A 14,185-nucleotide genomic window follows, 5' to 3' on the forward strand; every position below is an offset into this window, starting at 1 on the left:
CTCGCCAGGTACTGAAAGGTCTGTTTTTTAAAGGCTGCATGCACTTTTGACTTCTCAGGGAATGACCAACAGCACAAACATCTGCTTTTCAACATAAAAGATCATTAAGCTAAGTTATTATTATAGAATAATACACAGGTATGATAATACACCTGTTGCATTGACAATCTGTTTAGAGCTCTGCTTTACTTGTATTTGTGGTGAAAGACCCTGACAATTCATTTATTTTTCTCAGTTGCAGGTTTCAGCATATGTCGTAATTACGTGGCCACTAATTATCATGTTGCTTAATGTGTTCTTCCTTTTGTTAAGTATTGTTATTTACACACATCTGTTGCATATACCTGTACATTTATAAGAGCTACTGTGGCTACCTTAATGAAAAATCACCATGATATTCAATATAGTGACCTGTCTGTTGTTTTCAATACTCATTACTCAAAAAAGTAATGCATTCTTAATTGCTTTTTCAATAGTAATGCATTGTTTGACTAATTAACACCTGAGCACGGTAATTTCTCAGGCTGCTTGTTGTGTTACAGTCTCACAATTGATGACTACATTCTCTCCTGCTCTCAAAAACTAGTTCAGGTTTCTCTCATGTGAAAGATGAAGAACTTAAAGAACAAAGTGTTCTGCTGTTTCTTTTACAAGCTGGCTTATGGTGAGAAGATGACCACTATAGTATACAGTGCATGACTTGGTGCACTATATACTTAATTTATGTGAATGAAAGCAAAAACCAAAAAAGTTGGGACACTGTGTAAAACAAAAATAAAACAGAATGTGATCCTGTTTGACATCTACTCAACACGTTTCAAACACGTTGGGACAGGAGCAACAACAGACTGGGAAAGATGTGGAACGCTCCAAAAACACCTGTTTGGATCATTCCACAGGTAAACAGGTTGATTTCTAACAGGTGATTGGGTATGAAAGGAGCATCCTGGAAAGGCTCAGTGGCTCACAAGCGAGGATGGAGCAAGATTCACCACTTTGTGAACACATGATTGGATAAAGAATGTTACTACATGGGCTCAGAAACTTTAGAAAACAGTTTGTTTGCAAATGATTGCATCCCGTTTTCACTCATGTTTTACAGCATCCTCACTTGTAGACGGGCAAGTGTCTGACACTGCTGTCAGCTTATGTGCTGTATAGCTACACTATGCTCATTACATTTTAGTCATTTTGGGTGCCACAGAAACACAAACACATTGTTGTTTCTGCTGTTGGGGTTTTACCAGAGACCTGATGATGGCAGGGCCCCTGAGCACAGGGCTGCTGAAGTGTCTGGCCACTTGTTGGATATGGATTTATGAATGTTTTAGATGTTTATTTCCCTCCACTACAAACCTGAAAACCTTTGAAACTTCTGTGCAGATGAGAGGAAAACAAGGTGTAGTTGAAAAAGAGTCATTTCTTGTTGTATGGAGCACAAAACGCGTGGCTGTACACCTGAACTTCAGACCTTTTGCTTGTGACACGACGTCCTCATATCACAAATATTTACATGGTTATGCTAACTTTGTATTGTGTTCCAGTGGCCTATGTTAATTACTTTTTCTAGTGACAAATAGTGTAATGAGTTACTGATTTAATCTCAGTGACTCATTAGACACCCAAATTTGTTTCCCATTGAGATTTTACCATTAATAATATTTACATAAGTAATTAAAGAGTTTCTATTAATGATTAAAAATCTGCATGTTGTGTTCTTGTCAGCTGATGATTAAAAAATATAACACAATTTGCTGTTTGTAAACATAATCAGTGTTTTGAAAGTTGTCGGTGGCGGTGGTGAGGGTGGTGCTGGTGATGTGAGTGGCTCTTATGTTTCTATTTGGATCAGGGTTTGTATCTTTAAGAGGGAAACATCCGAAAAAATGGTACTTCCTTTTAAAGTATTAATGTTCCTCTGCAACAAAACTGAAGGGAATAAAACAAATATTTAGCCCTTAATTGTCAATACAACACTTAATTGGCTGCATGTTGTTCATGTCTTCAGTGATGTTTTTACATGTGGTACTGGGATGTTACAGTGTTTTATACAGCTGAGGACTGACACTACAGTTGTGTTGTATTGTACTATAACAGCCCATTAACTCTGTGAGCAGCTGCTGATTTTACATCTGCAGCGTCAACACAAATACAGTGGTTTTCTTTCAGACTTCCTTTGACTGAACTGCTCTGGGACACAATGGAAACACATGAGTTCACTTCTGAACTGGGTGACATTCACTTACTCAAATATCAAAGGGAGCGCAGAAACAGTGGACACTAATGAGGGTTAGCCTTCCTGTTTACTCACAGGGTAAACTGCAGGAATATTAAGAATTCTGAATGTTTGAATAAGAAACGTGCATTTTGGGGGTGACATACAGTATGTAATAATGAATTGTATGGCCTGATGCTAAAATGTATTTACATGCAGAAAAATGCAGGAAATGTATTTGTCGAAGTATTTTCACTGCTTTAAATTCACACATTTTGAACATAAACTGATTTGGAACCCACACTTGTGCAGGCTCAGGTGAAATCTTTATGGATTTATTGAAAAAGTGCTCAATGTATAAACAATCGCTGATTACTAACATGTGGAGGTACTTTCTTCCAGAATAATTTCTAAAGGTAAAACGGGGGAAATTCGCCGAGAGCTTTGGTGGGTTGAGAGGACGGATTTACCTGAAAACTGCAAGTGCACCGACCGTTTAACGCTCCACTCGCAGCGAGTTATAAGTACCGACGTTACATTAGGAATGAATGGAGAGTAATGCATTACTTTTTGGGGGTAAGGACACCGGTTGCCACCCAGCAGTGATGATGAAGGGCAGAGGAGGCTCGGGTGTGAGACTGCAGCACGGTGCGCAGTGACCGGCTGCATCCACTGGGGGAGGACCGAGCACCGCCTGCGCTGCGGTACACGAACGACTTTCTCACCGAGGCTCTCCATCATCACACACACACAATGGGAAGGATACCGGGGAAAAGGTAGGGCCACAGCGGCAGACAGACAGATGTGTGATGCTCAGACTCAACCATGGGGCCATTTCCCCTCGCCTGTGCGAAGCTAAACTTTTACCCACCCTCGCATCTTTTCGCGGTGATCGCGCGGCGCTGTCATTGATGCCAAGTCGCTGCTCGCACACCTGCTTCTTTTTCCCCCCTTTTTCTTCACTGATTATTGCTGCCAGTATCTGAGGAGCGATGCAGCAGAAACGGGGGCTGAAGTGGCAATAGATCCTGTTGAATTGAGACAAGACGTCGAGACGCAGCCGAAAAGTGTCCTCCTCAGAGTGCGTCAGAGCACGGATGTATATAGTGGATGATAGGGTCGCTGGCTGGATCCGACGGGGGATTGGTGATATCAGCCCCCAAAATCAAGAGGGAATTTGGGCAAAAGCGAAGACCTGCATCCTCACATAGCCTCCCTCCTCCTCCACATCCTCCTCCAGCAGATTTGTTTGTAAGGGGGCTGAGGCGATTTCGTTTGGCCCCTTTCACATGTAAGTATGAATGTCAGAATGACGGACGCTATTTAAACGGGCAAAATTCCGTGCGTAATGTCTCTTGTAAACATAGAATAAATATATTCCATGCGTTCATTTCCGAAAGCCTCCCTTCATGTTCACTCCACAATAACAATAATAATAATGATATGCCAGTCAAGTTTTACCGCCCTTATATAGCAAAAGATGCGTAGTATCCTGGACTATGCAATCGCCAAAACAACGGACATCCATATGAATACAGAAATTTCTCGCCTAAACCAACTGCTGGTTTCTCTTGTCTTTTTCTCGCAGCTCCAGAGAGCGTCGGTGGAATAAAGTCAATTCAGATTCGCCGGAGCGCCATAACATAACAGCAAAGATCCAGTTTTATTTTTTATTTTATTTTTTTATCTCATCACATAAAATGGCAACCAGGAGTGACCACGGAGGATCAAAAGACGCATTTGGGCGCAAGCCGCGGTCGTGGAGAAATTAACCACCTGATGGGCGCCGGAGAAACCGAGGAGAGACTGCTTTGGCGTCGCTTGTTGACTTGGTGATTTATAATGCTGAACAAATAAAGGGCGCTGCAAGTTTTGACACAGAGCGTCTGCGTAACAGGCTGTGCCACCGGCCCTTACAGATTTTGGTTATGGTAATGATGTCATAAAATACTGGAGGCCTGTGCCTAAACGGGAAGACAGGCTGATCAGTATCTCCTATCATGTAAGTAGCCACATGGACTGCACTCAGCATGGACCTAATTGAGGTGTGTTTGTTATTCTGAAATTCTCATATTCACAACTGATTGGTCGAAGCGGTTGATGCCTCATTTTCTCTCTCTGCGCGCTCCGAGCTGCAACTTTTATCCTCTGGCCTGCATCCACGTCGCCCCGAGGCGGCTCCTGTAGCGCTCACGGACCGAACTGCTCGTTGACTTAAAATGGAGTTTGCTATGGTGGGTGCGGACGGCGGGTGCAACAGTCACCTGCCTTACGGATATGCCCAAGCTCGCGCACGGGAGAGGGAGCGTGAGAGGGAGCGCCAGGCTGCCCAGTCAAGAGCTGCGGCTGCGGCGGCCGCTGCCGAAGGTGGGTCCGGCGCGGAGGGAGGAGGCGGCGGCGGCGGCGGCGGTAGTGGCAGCGGCGGCGTGGGGGGGTCCACCTCCACCTCCTCCTCGAGCGCGCATCTCCTTAACAACCGCCAGCATCAGTCTCGCGCCGCCTCCTCCACGAACGCCAACATCAGCAGCGGCGGTACCGCCTCGCGCCCCTCCTCCTCCTCCTCCTCCACCTCCTCCTCGCAGCCGCCACAGCACCAGCAGGAGCCCGAGCAGCAGCAGAGAGTTCTCAGAGAGCGGAAAAAGCAGCGCGGCGTCGGACGGTGGAGACGCAGCCGGACGACTCTCGGCGGAGACCTGCGCCACTCGGAGCTGGCGCTGCTCGGATCCGAGGAGGACATCATGATAGAGGAGGAAGAGGCCGAGGGAGCCGAGGAGGAGGAGGAGGAGGAGGAGGAGGGGGACCGGGGCAGCAAGAGGTCGAGTTTTCTGTGTAACATGGATGATGAGGAGGAGACCGTCTCGCTCACTGACAGGCGCCCTCAGTCCGGGTACGAAAACGTTTACAGCGAGTGCGGCTGCTGCGAGAGAGTTGTCATCAACGTGTCGGGACTGAAGTTTGAAACTCAGCTCAAGACTCTCACTCAGTTCCCGGACACGCTCCTGGGAGACCCCGACAAGCGAATCAGGTACTTCGACCCGCTGAGGAACGAATACTTCTTCGACCGGAACCGACCGAGCTTTGACGCCATTCTGTACTATTACCAGTCAGGGGGGCGCTTGAAAAGACCCGTCAACGTCCCGTTTGACATCTTCTCCGAGGAGGTGAAGTTTTATGAACTCGGGGAAGAGGCGATCCTCAAGTTTCGCGAGGATGAGGGTTTCGTCAAAGAGGAGGAGAAACCTCTGCCAGAGGACGAGTTCAAACGCCAAATCTGGCTGCTTTTTGAGTATCCGGAGAGCTCGAGCCCTGCCAGGGGGATCGCAGTCGTCTCCGTCCTGGTCATCGTTATTTCTATTGTCATCTTCTGCCTGGAGACGCTGCCGGAGTTCAGGGATGAAAAAGAGTATCTACAGCCACGACACAACTCCACTCAACCTGACCACGGATTTACTCCTTTCAACGACCCGTTTTTCATCGTGGAGACGGTTTGCATCATCTGGTTCTCCTTTGAGATTATAGTCCGCTTCTTTGCGAGTCCAAGCAAACCGGCTTTCTTTAAAAACATTATGAACTCAATAGACATTGTATCCATTTTGCCTTATTTCATAACTCTCGGCACGGACCTGGCGCAGCACCAAGGCAACGGGCAGCAGGCGATGAGCTTTGCCATCCTGAGAATAATCCGCCTTGTCAGGGTGTTTCGCATCTTCAAGCTGTCCAGGCACTCCAAGGGGCTGCAGATCCTGGGCCATACCCTGCGCGCCAGCATGAGGGAGCTGGCCCTTCTCATTTTCTTCCTGGTCATAGGTGTCATCCTGTTCTCCAGCGCGGTGTACTTCGCCGAGGCGGACGAGCCCACCTCGCAGTTCACGAGCATCCCCGACGCTTTCTGGTGGGCGGTGGTGACCATGACCACGGTGGGCTACGGTGACATGAAGCCCATCACCGTCGGTGGGAAGATAGTGGGCTCCCTCTGCGCGATCGCGGGCGTGTTAACCATCGCGCTCCCGGTGCCGGTCATAGTGTCCAACTTCAACTACTTTTACCACAGGGAGACCGACAACGACGACCAGACGCCGGCGGTGGAGAGCATGCCCCCGGGCTGCCCGTATTTCCCGGACTTTCTAAGGAAATTCAAAGGCTCGCCCTCTGGCTCCTCGCTGGGTGACAAAGCGGAGTATATGGAGATGGAGGAGGGGGTGACGGAGTCGCTTTGCGGGCTGGACAAGAGCCCCAGTAAAGGAAACGGCACGGACATAGGCAGGAAAAACAGCACTAACTCAAAATCCATTCAGACTGACGTGTGATTACAAGTAGAGTTTCGTTTTTTCTTTATTTCTGAGGAAGAATACGCCCTATAAAGATACTGTATGCCCAAGAGCGGGTGGTCCCCAAAACACAAGTTTTACGCACGCCTCAGAGCCCCCCACACACAAGCACACACTCACACGCGCGCACACACACACACACACACACACACACACACACACACGCACCAATTGGCAAGTTAAAATGCTTCATTCTCTCCATCTCAGAACAATAGTTTCTCCCAAATCCTCTCACGTTGACGCACCTTTTGGAACAATTCTGACCGATATTTGCCGAATGGGTTGATTGATTAATTCCTCGAACCTGTGCGGGCTTCCAAATCTGACACAAAATCGAAATTCGAGACAAGACAGGCTATGCATTCGCACTTTATAAGTTTCATCTGTCAATAACAGAGAGGGTGGGGATGATCGTTTTGCTGTTATGCAATAAAGTTAAAATTTGTTTGCACTAATGTAGAATTTGCGCTGGGTTTGGCCGACTTTTATTTCAGAGACAGAAACTGTAGGCCATGCAAATGGCAACATCTTAGTCATCCTGAGCTGACCACTTAACCGAAGAATGTTTGAGTAACTTCCTCAAAGAGAGCAAACGAAGGATATTAACAACCTCTTTCATGCGCTGCCAATAAAATTTGGACTCCATGAAAGGAAAAAGCGGACAGATAGACTGATTTTTTTTTCACTGTTCCAACATTTAATAATAACAAAAAGCTCATTGATAAGACATAGCATTTAGCAGTCATCAAATAAACCAGGGCTAGAATTACTTCTATAACATCTACATAAAAACGTTTTTCCACAACAGGCCAAAAAAAGCCTTGTGTTGTCGAGCCACCATGAGAGCTAAGCACAGGAGTTCAAACGGGCTGGAGAAATGACTTGCCCCGCCAGGTTTTGTACGGACAGGCTTGGGGCCTTGGCGACAAGAGTTTCCCCACTTTCATTTAAACCACCTCAAAATGACAATATCCCTTTACACGGACGCAGATGGAAAGCTATAGCAAAAATGACTCTGTTGTGGAAACTCCTTGGAGGGGAGTTTACGAGCAACTTCCTCTCCCGTCCGCTGGACTTCGTGCACAATTTTTTTTTCTCAAGAGGACTTTGATCATCTCCGAGCTCAGAGGATCTTCGGGATGTGGATGTCTTCCAAGGTATGTAGCCTACAGTTCACGTGTGCCACTGATTATGATGAAAACAACTCCAACGCCAATAATTATCCGACGGATGCTATATACAACAAATACAACACTTGCTACGTGCCAAATTTAGATACACATCGTGTTTAATAATGTCTTACTCTGACATTTATTTTCAACACTTGGATGTACCTTACACTAAAGAATGACGCATGATTACGCGTGCGTAATAGTGCGCAAAATACTGTCTGTGGGCGCTGGCGGTATATGGCGCACGTTTCAGCCGTCATGTGGTTAATTAATATTTCTCATGTGCAACGTTTATGCTTCACTCAGGTCTAACAGCCAGTAATATTACAAATACCTCTCATTTGTAACAGCTGTAATTATCTCGTGGACAGTGATGTCGGGTCAGGCTGCTGAGAACTTGTGCCAGAGAAGGATTCTGTGGCTGATTGTTAAGAGTGTCTGAGAAGTTTACAAATGCAGCACCTCAGCTAAAGCTTGAGAGCAGCAGTTATTTGAAAATAACTCTGAAAGTAACGTTAAAGTGCGCCGGAGTTTACTCCCTGCTTTAGTGGACAGTCTTCACATCAAAAGATAATTGGTTTTAGTGCTGTCCACTTATCTTAGTGATCTCACCTTCCTCAGCAGGTTTAGCAGGTGGCACTGTGACACATAAAGACAGAATTTATTGTTTAAGTATGAGCCTTAAACATGACAGCCTTCTATGACTTGTGTATTTGAAACAGTTTTACATCCTAAATCTGTACACATTGTCCTCCAGGTCTCCAAGCAAAACGTAAAGCCCCTTCCATTCCAAAGTGTGTTCTGCTTTTTGTCACTTCAGTTGGGTGTTTGAGTTTCATTTTGCACTTTGACAGCAGAAGGCTGTTTTCACATTCATCTGCTTTGGGGGCAAAGTTGATCTGTGCTCACCTTAAATCTCACTTTAAGACGCGTACATACGAGCAGGATTTTGAGACACCACAACCGGTTTGAAAGCCAGCCGTGGTCAAATATGCAACTTACACAAGTGTGGTGTGGAAACTTGAAGCCTTCCAGTGCACAAACACTGAGAGTGGACTTTACAGTCGAGTAGACATCTTGTGTCCGGCAGTTAAATTTGTGAAATTTTAAATATTTGCATATTCATAGATGTGGATTTTTTCCATTAATTGCAATTAGGAATTTTTCAATCAGTAATTTAACCTTTTTGAGGAAAAATATATCAGACAGAAATCATTATTACTGAAAGCAGATTATTTTTATGTCTTAAAACAGGTGTTGAGGGGGGGTGTTTAAGTCATGCAAAGTTTGTCCCACATGGGATCACAAAAAACACAGTATATATATATATAGTAACTTTGAAATTGACACTATTTCTTTATAATCCCCAAAAATTCTTGGTCCTACAAATTGTGTCATACTTTGAGGAGAAGGTTGAGAAAACATAACTGTTGCTCTCAGAAAAGTTGAAAAGCCACAGTATAACCTCACTGCGCTTTGCTGTATTTTGAGTATTGATAAAATGCATCAAAAGATACTACATGCTGTACTTACAAACATGCCAACTTTTGTCACAATCAATAGCCATTTGCATTCATACGGTCGATCCATCCACGCTGTCACTCACCCCATCGGTGCTTCTCAGCATTCCTCAGCACATTATCACTGCATCAGCGTATAATAATTTATTGCACTGTGTTTATATCCTCAGAAGAGCTATTCATACAAGATATTTCCAACACTTGCACCCACAACCCAACACACACACGCGCAGCAGCATCCTGGCACAGAGCCAGCTCCTCTTGATACCTCACACTTCACACTTACATAATGTGGCTTATGGCAAGAGGCGCAATCCAAAACATTTTTCAAGCAAAGTGTGTGGGTCAGGCATATTCTTAGGCCTGTAGCTGCTGAGCTCACTGTGAAAAACAGCCTGTATCATCCTGAGCCACGGAACAGAGCTGAATGGTTTTGACTGCTCACAGCGTCCCATTGTCACGTGCACGGCGAGTCTTTGTAGTGCAGATTTAGACCATATGGCCGGGCCGTGTGACAAAGTGAGAGTTATTTATGGTTGTTTCTCAAAAAGTCTTCCATGCCTGTCAAAGGACATCGAGGAGAGGTGGAAAGAGAGTGTGCGGTACATCGCCAAGTGCTTGCTCATGAGGGAATTGTTGGGTCTCTGTAGATAAAGAGTTTGATCTGCACCAGCTCTATATGGAAAGCATCCGTTGTGATTTGGCGCTACATAAATAAAACTGAATTGAATAATGTCAGGCTAGGTTATGTAATAACGAGAAGGACAGAGTAAAAATGAGGGGGGCTGATCGACAGACAGTTAATCGCCAGTTTTGTTTATCAGTTAATAGTTTGAGTCACTTATCTGTCAAAGACTTAGACACCAAACCTTTGTTGACTCTGGCTTCTCCAGTGTGTGGATTGGCTGTATTTTATTCCAGTGTAACAAGAAGACTTCTGGCCTGTTTGTCAGACAAGATTGACTTTGGGTTACAGGTGCTAGTGATGTTTGTTTGTCAATATTACTGTCTCATATGGACTAAATGATTGATTGAACTGATAGATTTACTGGTATTCAAAGTGATAAGTCACAACTCAAACAGGTAATGACACAGCTACAGTGTTATACTCTTGTGGATGGATGGATGGATGGATGTATGTATGGATGTATGTATGTATGGATGGATGGATGGATGGATGCTTAGTGATTAAATGCTGGTTATAATGCTTCACTCAGCACAGACAGTACAGACAGTAATGAACCACAGTGATGCAGGTTTTCTTGCAGAGTGAACTTCACTGGTCAGACTCATATTTGTTGGTTTTCTGTGCAGCCATTAGCTTGCTGTAATTTAATCCAGTACAAATTTATTTGCTAACAAGCAACTATACAGCACAATTAAAAACTGAAAAGGTAAAGTCCGGTCGTTCTCCATATTCACCCAGTCAAAATGTATTATTATTTTATATTTAAGCAGGAAGTCTCTTGAAATTATCTTTTTGATGAGCGATAAAGCACAGTAACATAGGACATGAGAGGAATGAAGCACATGTTTAGTGTTACAGTTAATGTCACAAACAAACAGCGAACCTGGGCGAGAGTCATATTCCACGTTAGAAATACTGATGCATTGTGGGAATGTGTGTGTCCGGGCTCAACAGGGGCCCTAACCACCATTACCTAACCATTTTACTGTCCTGGACCCAACCAAAGCTTTCAGGAAGTGCCTTTCATTAGTGTGTAATTTACACATTAGGGAATGTTTGACAATGTTTTCTGAAGAAAGCCGACTTCAACCAGTGCAAAGTCACAAATTTAAAACGACTGTCACAAAATGTGGATATTTTAGCCATCGTGTGCAGCTTGTCTGCAGCGTTTTAATCCACAGGGTGAGACTCCTGCAGGATAACTCATCATACATGATGCTCTCTGTAACTGACGATGAAAACATCCCCTATAATACCAAAATATAGAGGAAAAAATGAATACAATTGAATGAATTTATTAATATTCTGGGTATAATTATGTTCAGGTTTACATGAGTGCACACACCCGCGTGTCATGCAACCTTTCACACAGCTTTAATGCTCATAAGATGGGAAAAGGCTGCTACAACACAGAACGGCTCCAGAGACGAAATGTCTGACTCGTCTCAGAGTTAATCAAGTCTTTTTAAACTGTGTGGATTAAATGCAACAGAGCAGTGTTGAGGTTTTCCACTGTGGTTATCACGCTGGCATCTACATTTACAAATGCTTCACTGAATTAGGCTCCTCACGCCCCACACTCCGCATTTTATGTGACAGTTGACTCGTCTAGATTGAAACAACCTGCTCTGCATAACAGAAGCCAAATTGTGCTGACAGCCATAGGTCAGAGTCACAGCTGACCCTGCTGACAAATGGCTCATTTAGCTGCTCAGAAAATGACTGCTACCTGGAGCCAAGACAGCCATCCATCTTCTACATCCACTAATACCTGTTCAGGGTCACAGGCGGCTGGAGCCCATCCCAGCAAACACTGGGCGAGAGGCAGGGAACGCTCTGGACAGGATGCCAGTTAGTCACAGCGCTAGTATAAAGACAAACACATCCACACTCATTTTCATGCGGTAGGGGAATTTGGAGTTTCAGGTTTACCTGACCTGCATGTTTTTAGGCTGGTAGGTAACCTTTATAAAGAGAAGGAGAATGGATGGATGATGCTCTGCCACATATGACAGCCTTACAGTGTCTGACATCGCATCAACCCCTATACACCCCGCTAACACTAATGCAACAGTCCTGCAGTAAATCCGACCTTCATGAAGGTTGTCATGTTCAGTTTTTGTTGAAAGTGTTGTGAGAACTTTACTTTGGAGGCCGGAGTTTGTGGCTTGGTTGAAATGTGCCGGGTTGTTTCGAATATTTTGTCCACCCCATTTATATCAAATAAGGCAGAAACAAAACAGTGTCAGTGTGACATAATACACTGAACAGCACCACAAACTGCAGCCTTCAAAAGTACCAGAAAGTTGAATCAACACCAGGTTAAAACACCCTCACAAAAAATGAACATTACAACCTTCATGAAGGCAGCCAAAGCAAATGAATTTTATTTATATGGCAAAAAAGCACAAATTTGCCTTTTGGTTTTTAGAGTGCTCCTAAAACCTGAATAATATCGGCATATCCCGTGTCTTAACTGGAAAATGCTCAATTTATAAGGAGTTGTTCAGAGTATCCAAACACAATGTGCTGTTTACGTGACCCTTAAGAAATCTGGAATATTGTCACATTGGGAATAATAGTGGAATATTAGTGTACATGTAAATGTAGTCAGTGTTTACATGTGTTGCATTCGTTATAGGTGTACCTAATAAAGTGGCAGCTTTGCTGATGCTCTTGCCTAAAAGTTAAGGCATTTTTAAAACTGACCTCTTACTTTTCATCATATTCAATGCTGAAAAAAGCTGGTTGACAGCTACGTGACACAGCTATTCAAACCGCATGTAAGCCTCCATGATGTGTTCATGCTTTTAGTGCAGCAGCAGCATCTGAAACACATCAGTGTCCAACACTGATCGGGAGTCTGGCACTGGAAGCAATGAAAAGTAAATAACATCGTGGGCAGACTCAGTGTTTTACATTTAAATTCTCCGTGTACATTTTGGATTTTTAACGGCACTGTGCACCAACAGAAGAGCTTCTCATTGCTTCCATGTTTGCTAGCTTGCTGGTGCATTGCTGTTTTTCTTGCCACATCATCACCACCCGTCGCTCGGTGGATGGGTGTGAAACCATTGGAAGGAATGTTTATTGTGTCACTTGCATGCTTGCGCAGTCGTGTGTGCATCTTTGTGGCGCAGTTGTGGAGTGGCACCCACGCATCAAAGCATTGCTGCATAGTGGTCAAAATCTCTGCAGGCTACTTTTAATGTGATGCCACCACTCTGACCACCACTAACTAAATCCAATATCGGCGCCGCTATGAATTAGTATTTTAACTGAATCTGTTTTGAACAGGCATTTTTGCCGTGTTTTTCATGATTTTCCCACTCACAATGGCAATGCTGGCTGTAGTGTGTTTGCCACTTCAGTTTAACTTCTGCATGTCAGTAATATCACGTACATTCCCTCCATTCTCAATAGTATGACCAAGGTGTAAGAGAGAGGGAGATGTCAATCAAACAATGTGTACATGCCCGCACTGCAGAAAGGTCCAATCAGCCAAAATAAGTGAAATCAAAGTGTGTAGGACGTTAAAACATTTGATCAGCACATGACTGCCTATAAAAAAAAAAAAAAGCACAAGGTTAAACGTTAAGAGTTTAAGTTCTTCTTGCCCTCACAGTTTTCCCACCGATCCAGTCGGCCATTTTCTCATAAATATAATGATCTTGTGGAAAACGCATTAATCAAGCAAATTACATCGACTGCAACAACAAAATAATGCCTGATTGTTCGAGAAAAGAATCTTATATGTATTGTTTTAAGTAATTATTGTAAATAATCTACTCACAGATGCGACGTCATGCCTCACTGATAAAAATCTTTTCCTTTGAAGCAACCAAAGCAACAAGAAAAGAAAAGAAAAGAGTGTGGAATTTTACGAGGCTGGAATGTCTCTCCATTCATCTGTCTTGCCAATACATTAATCAGGCCTGATAAAGGGCTGTCAGCTGGCCGCGCTGCCAACACACAACAGACGATCCCAGCTGTTGACATCATGTGAGTATTTACGATAATTGTTGCCCTTTTAAAAAATGAGCCGGCTGAGCTACCTTCTTGTAAAATCATTAACAAATGGTTCAAAGAGGATGGGACTGAATCATTAATTTTAACTCAAGAAGGCCGTTGACGCTGATTATTAATGAGCTGCCGTCCAAGCCTGGCAGTGAGATAAAGATAACGGGCTTTGAACCAGGTGGTTGGGTCAGCTGACCAGTCGCTAAACTCCTCCGCCGAACAAATATGAGCCAATCATAGCG

The 14,185-nt window shown here is 44.2% G+C and overlaps 1 protein-coding gene across 2 annotated transcripts; it reads left to right on the forward strand.

Moving 5' to 3' along the window:
• The first annotated feature begins 4,434 nt into the window (after positions 1–4,434).
• Positions 4,435–6,522, forward strand: kcna4 (potassium voltage-gated channel, shaker-related subfamily, member 4). 2 transcript variants are annotated; one of them, XM_041933555.1, is made up of 2 exons: positions 4,435–4,641; positions 4,699–6,522. In XM_041933555.1, the coding sequence occupies exons 1-2, from the start codon at positions 4,435–4,437 to the stop codon at positions 6,520–6,522; spliced, it is 2,031 nt and encodes a 676-aa protein (XP_041789489.1). The 2 variants fall into 2 exon arrangements, with proteins under 2 accessions (XP_041789489.1, XP_041789481.1); XM_041933547.1 differs by having other exon boundaries at positions 4,435–6,522.
• Positions 6,523–14,185: the final 7,663 nt, after the last annotated feature.

The sequence above is a fragment of the Chelmon rostratus genome, chromosome 1 (genome assembly GCF_017976325.1).
Source record: "Chelmon rostratus isolate fCheRos1 chromosome 1, fCheRos1.pri, whole genome shotgun sequence".
Taxonomy (NCBI): domain Eukaryota; kingdom Metazoa; phylum Chordata; class Actinopteri; order Chaetodontiformes; family Chaetodontidae; genus Chelmon; species Chelmon rostratus.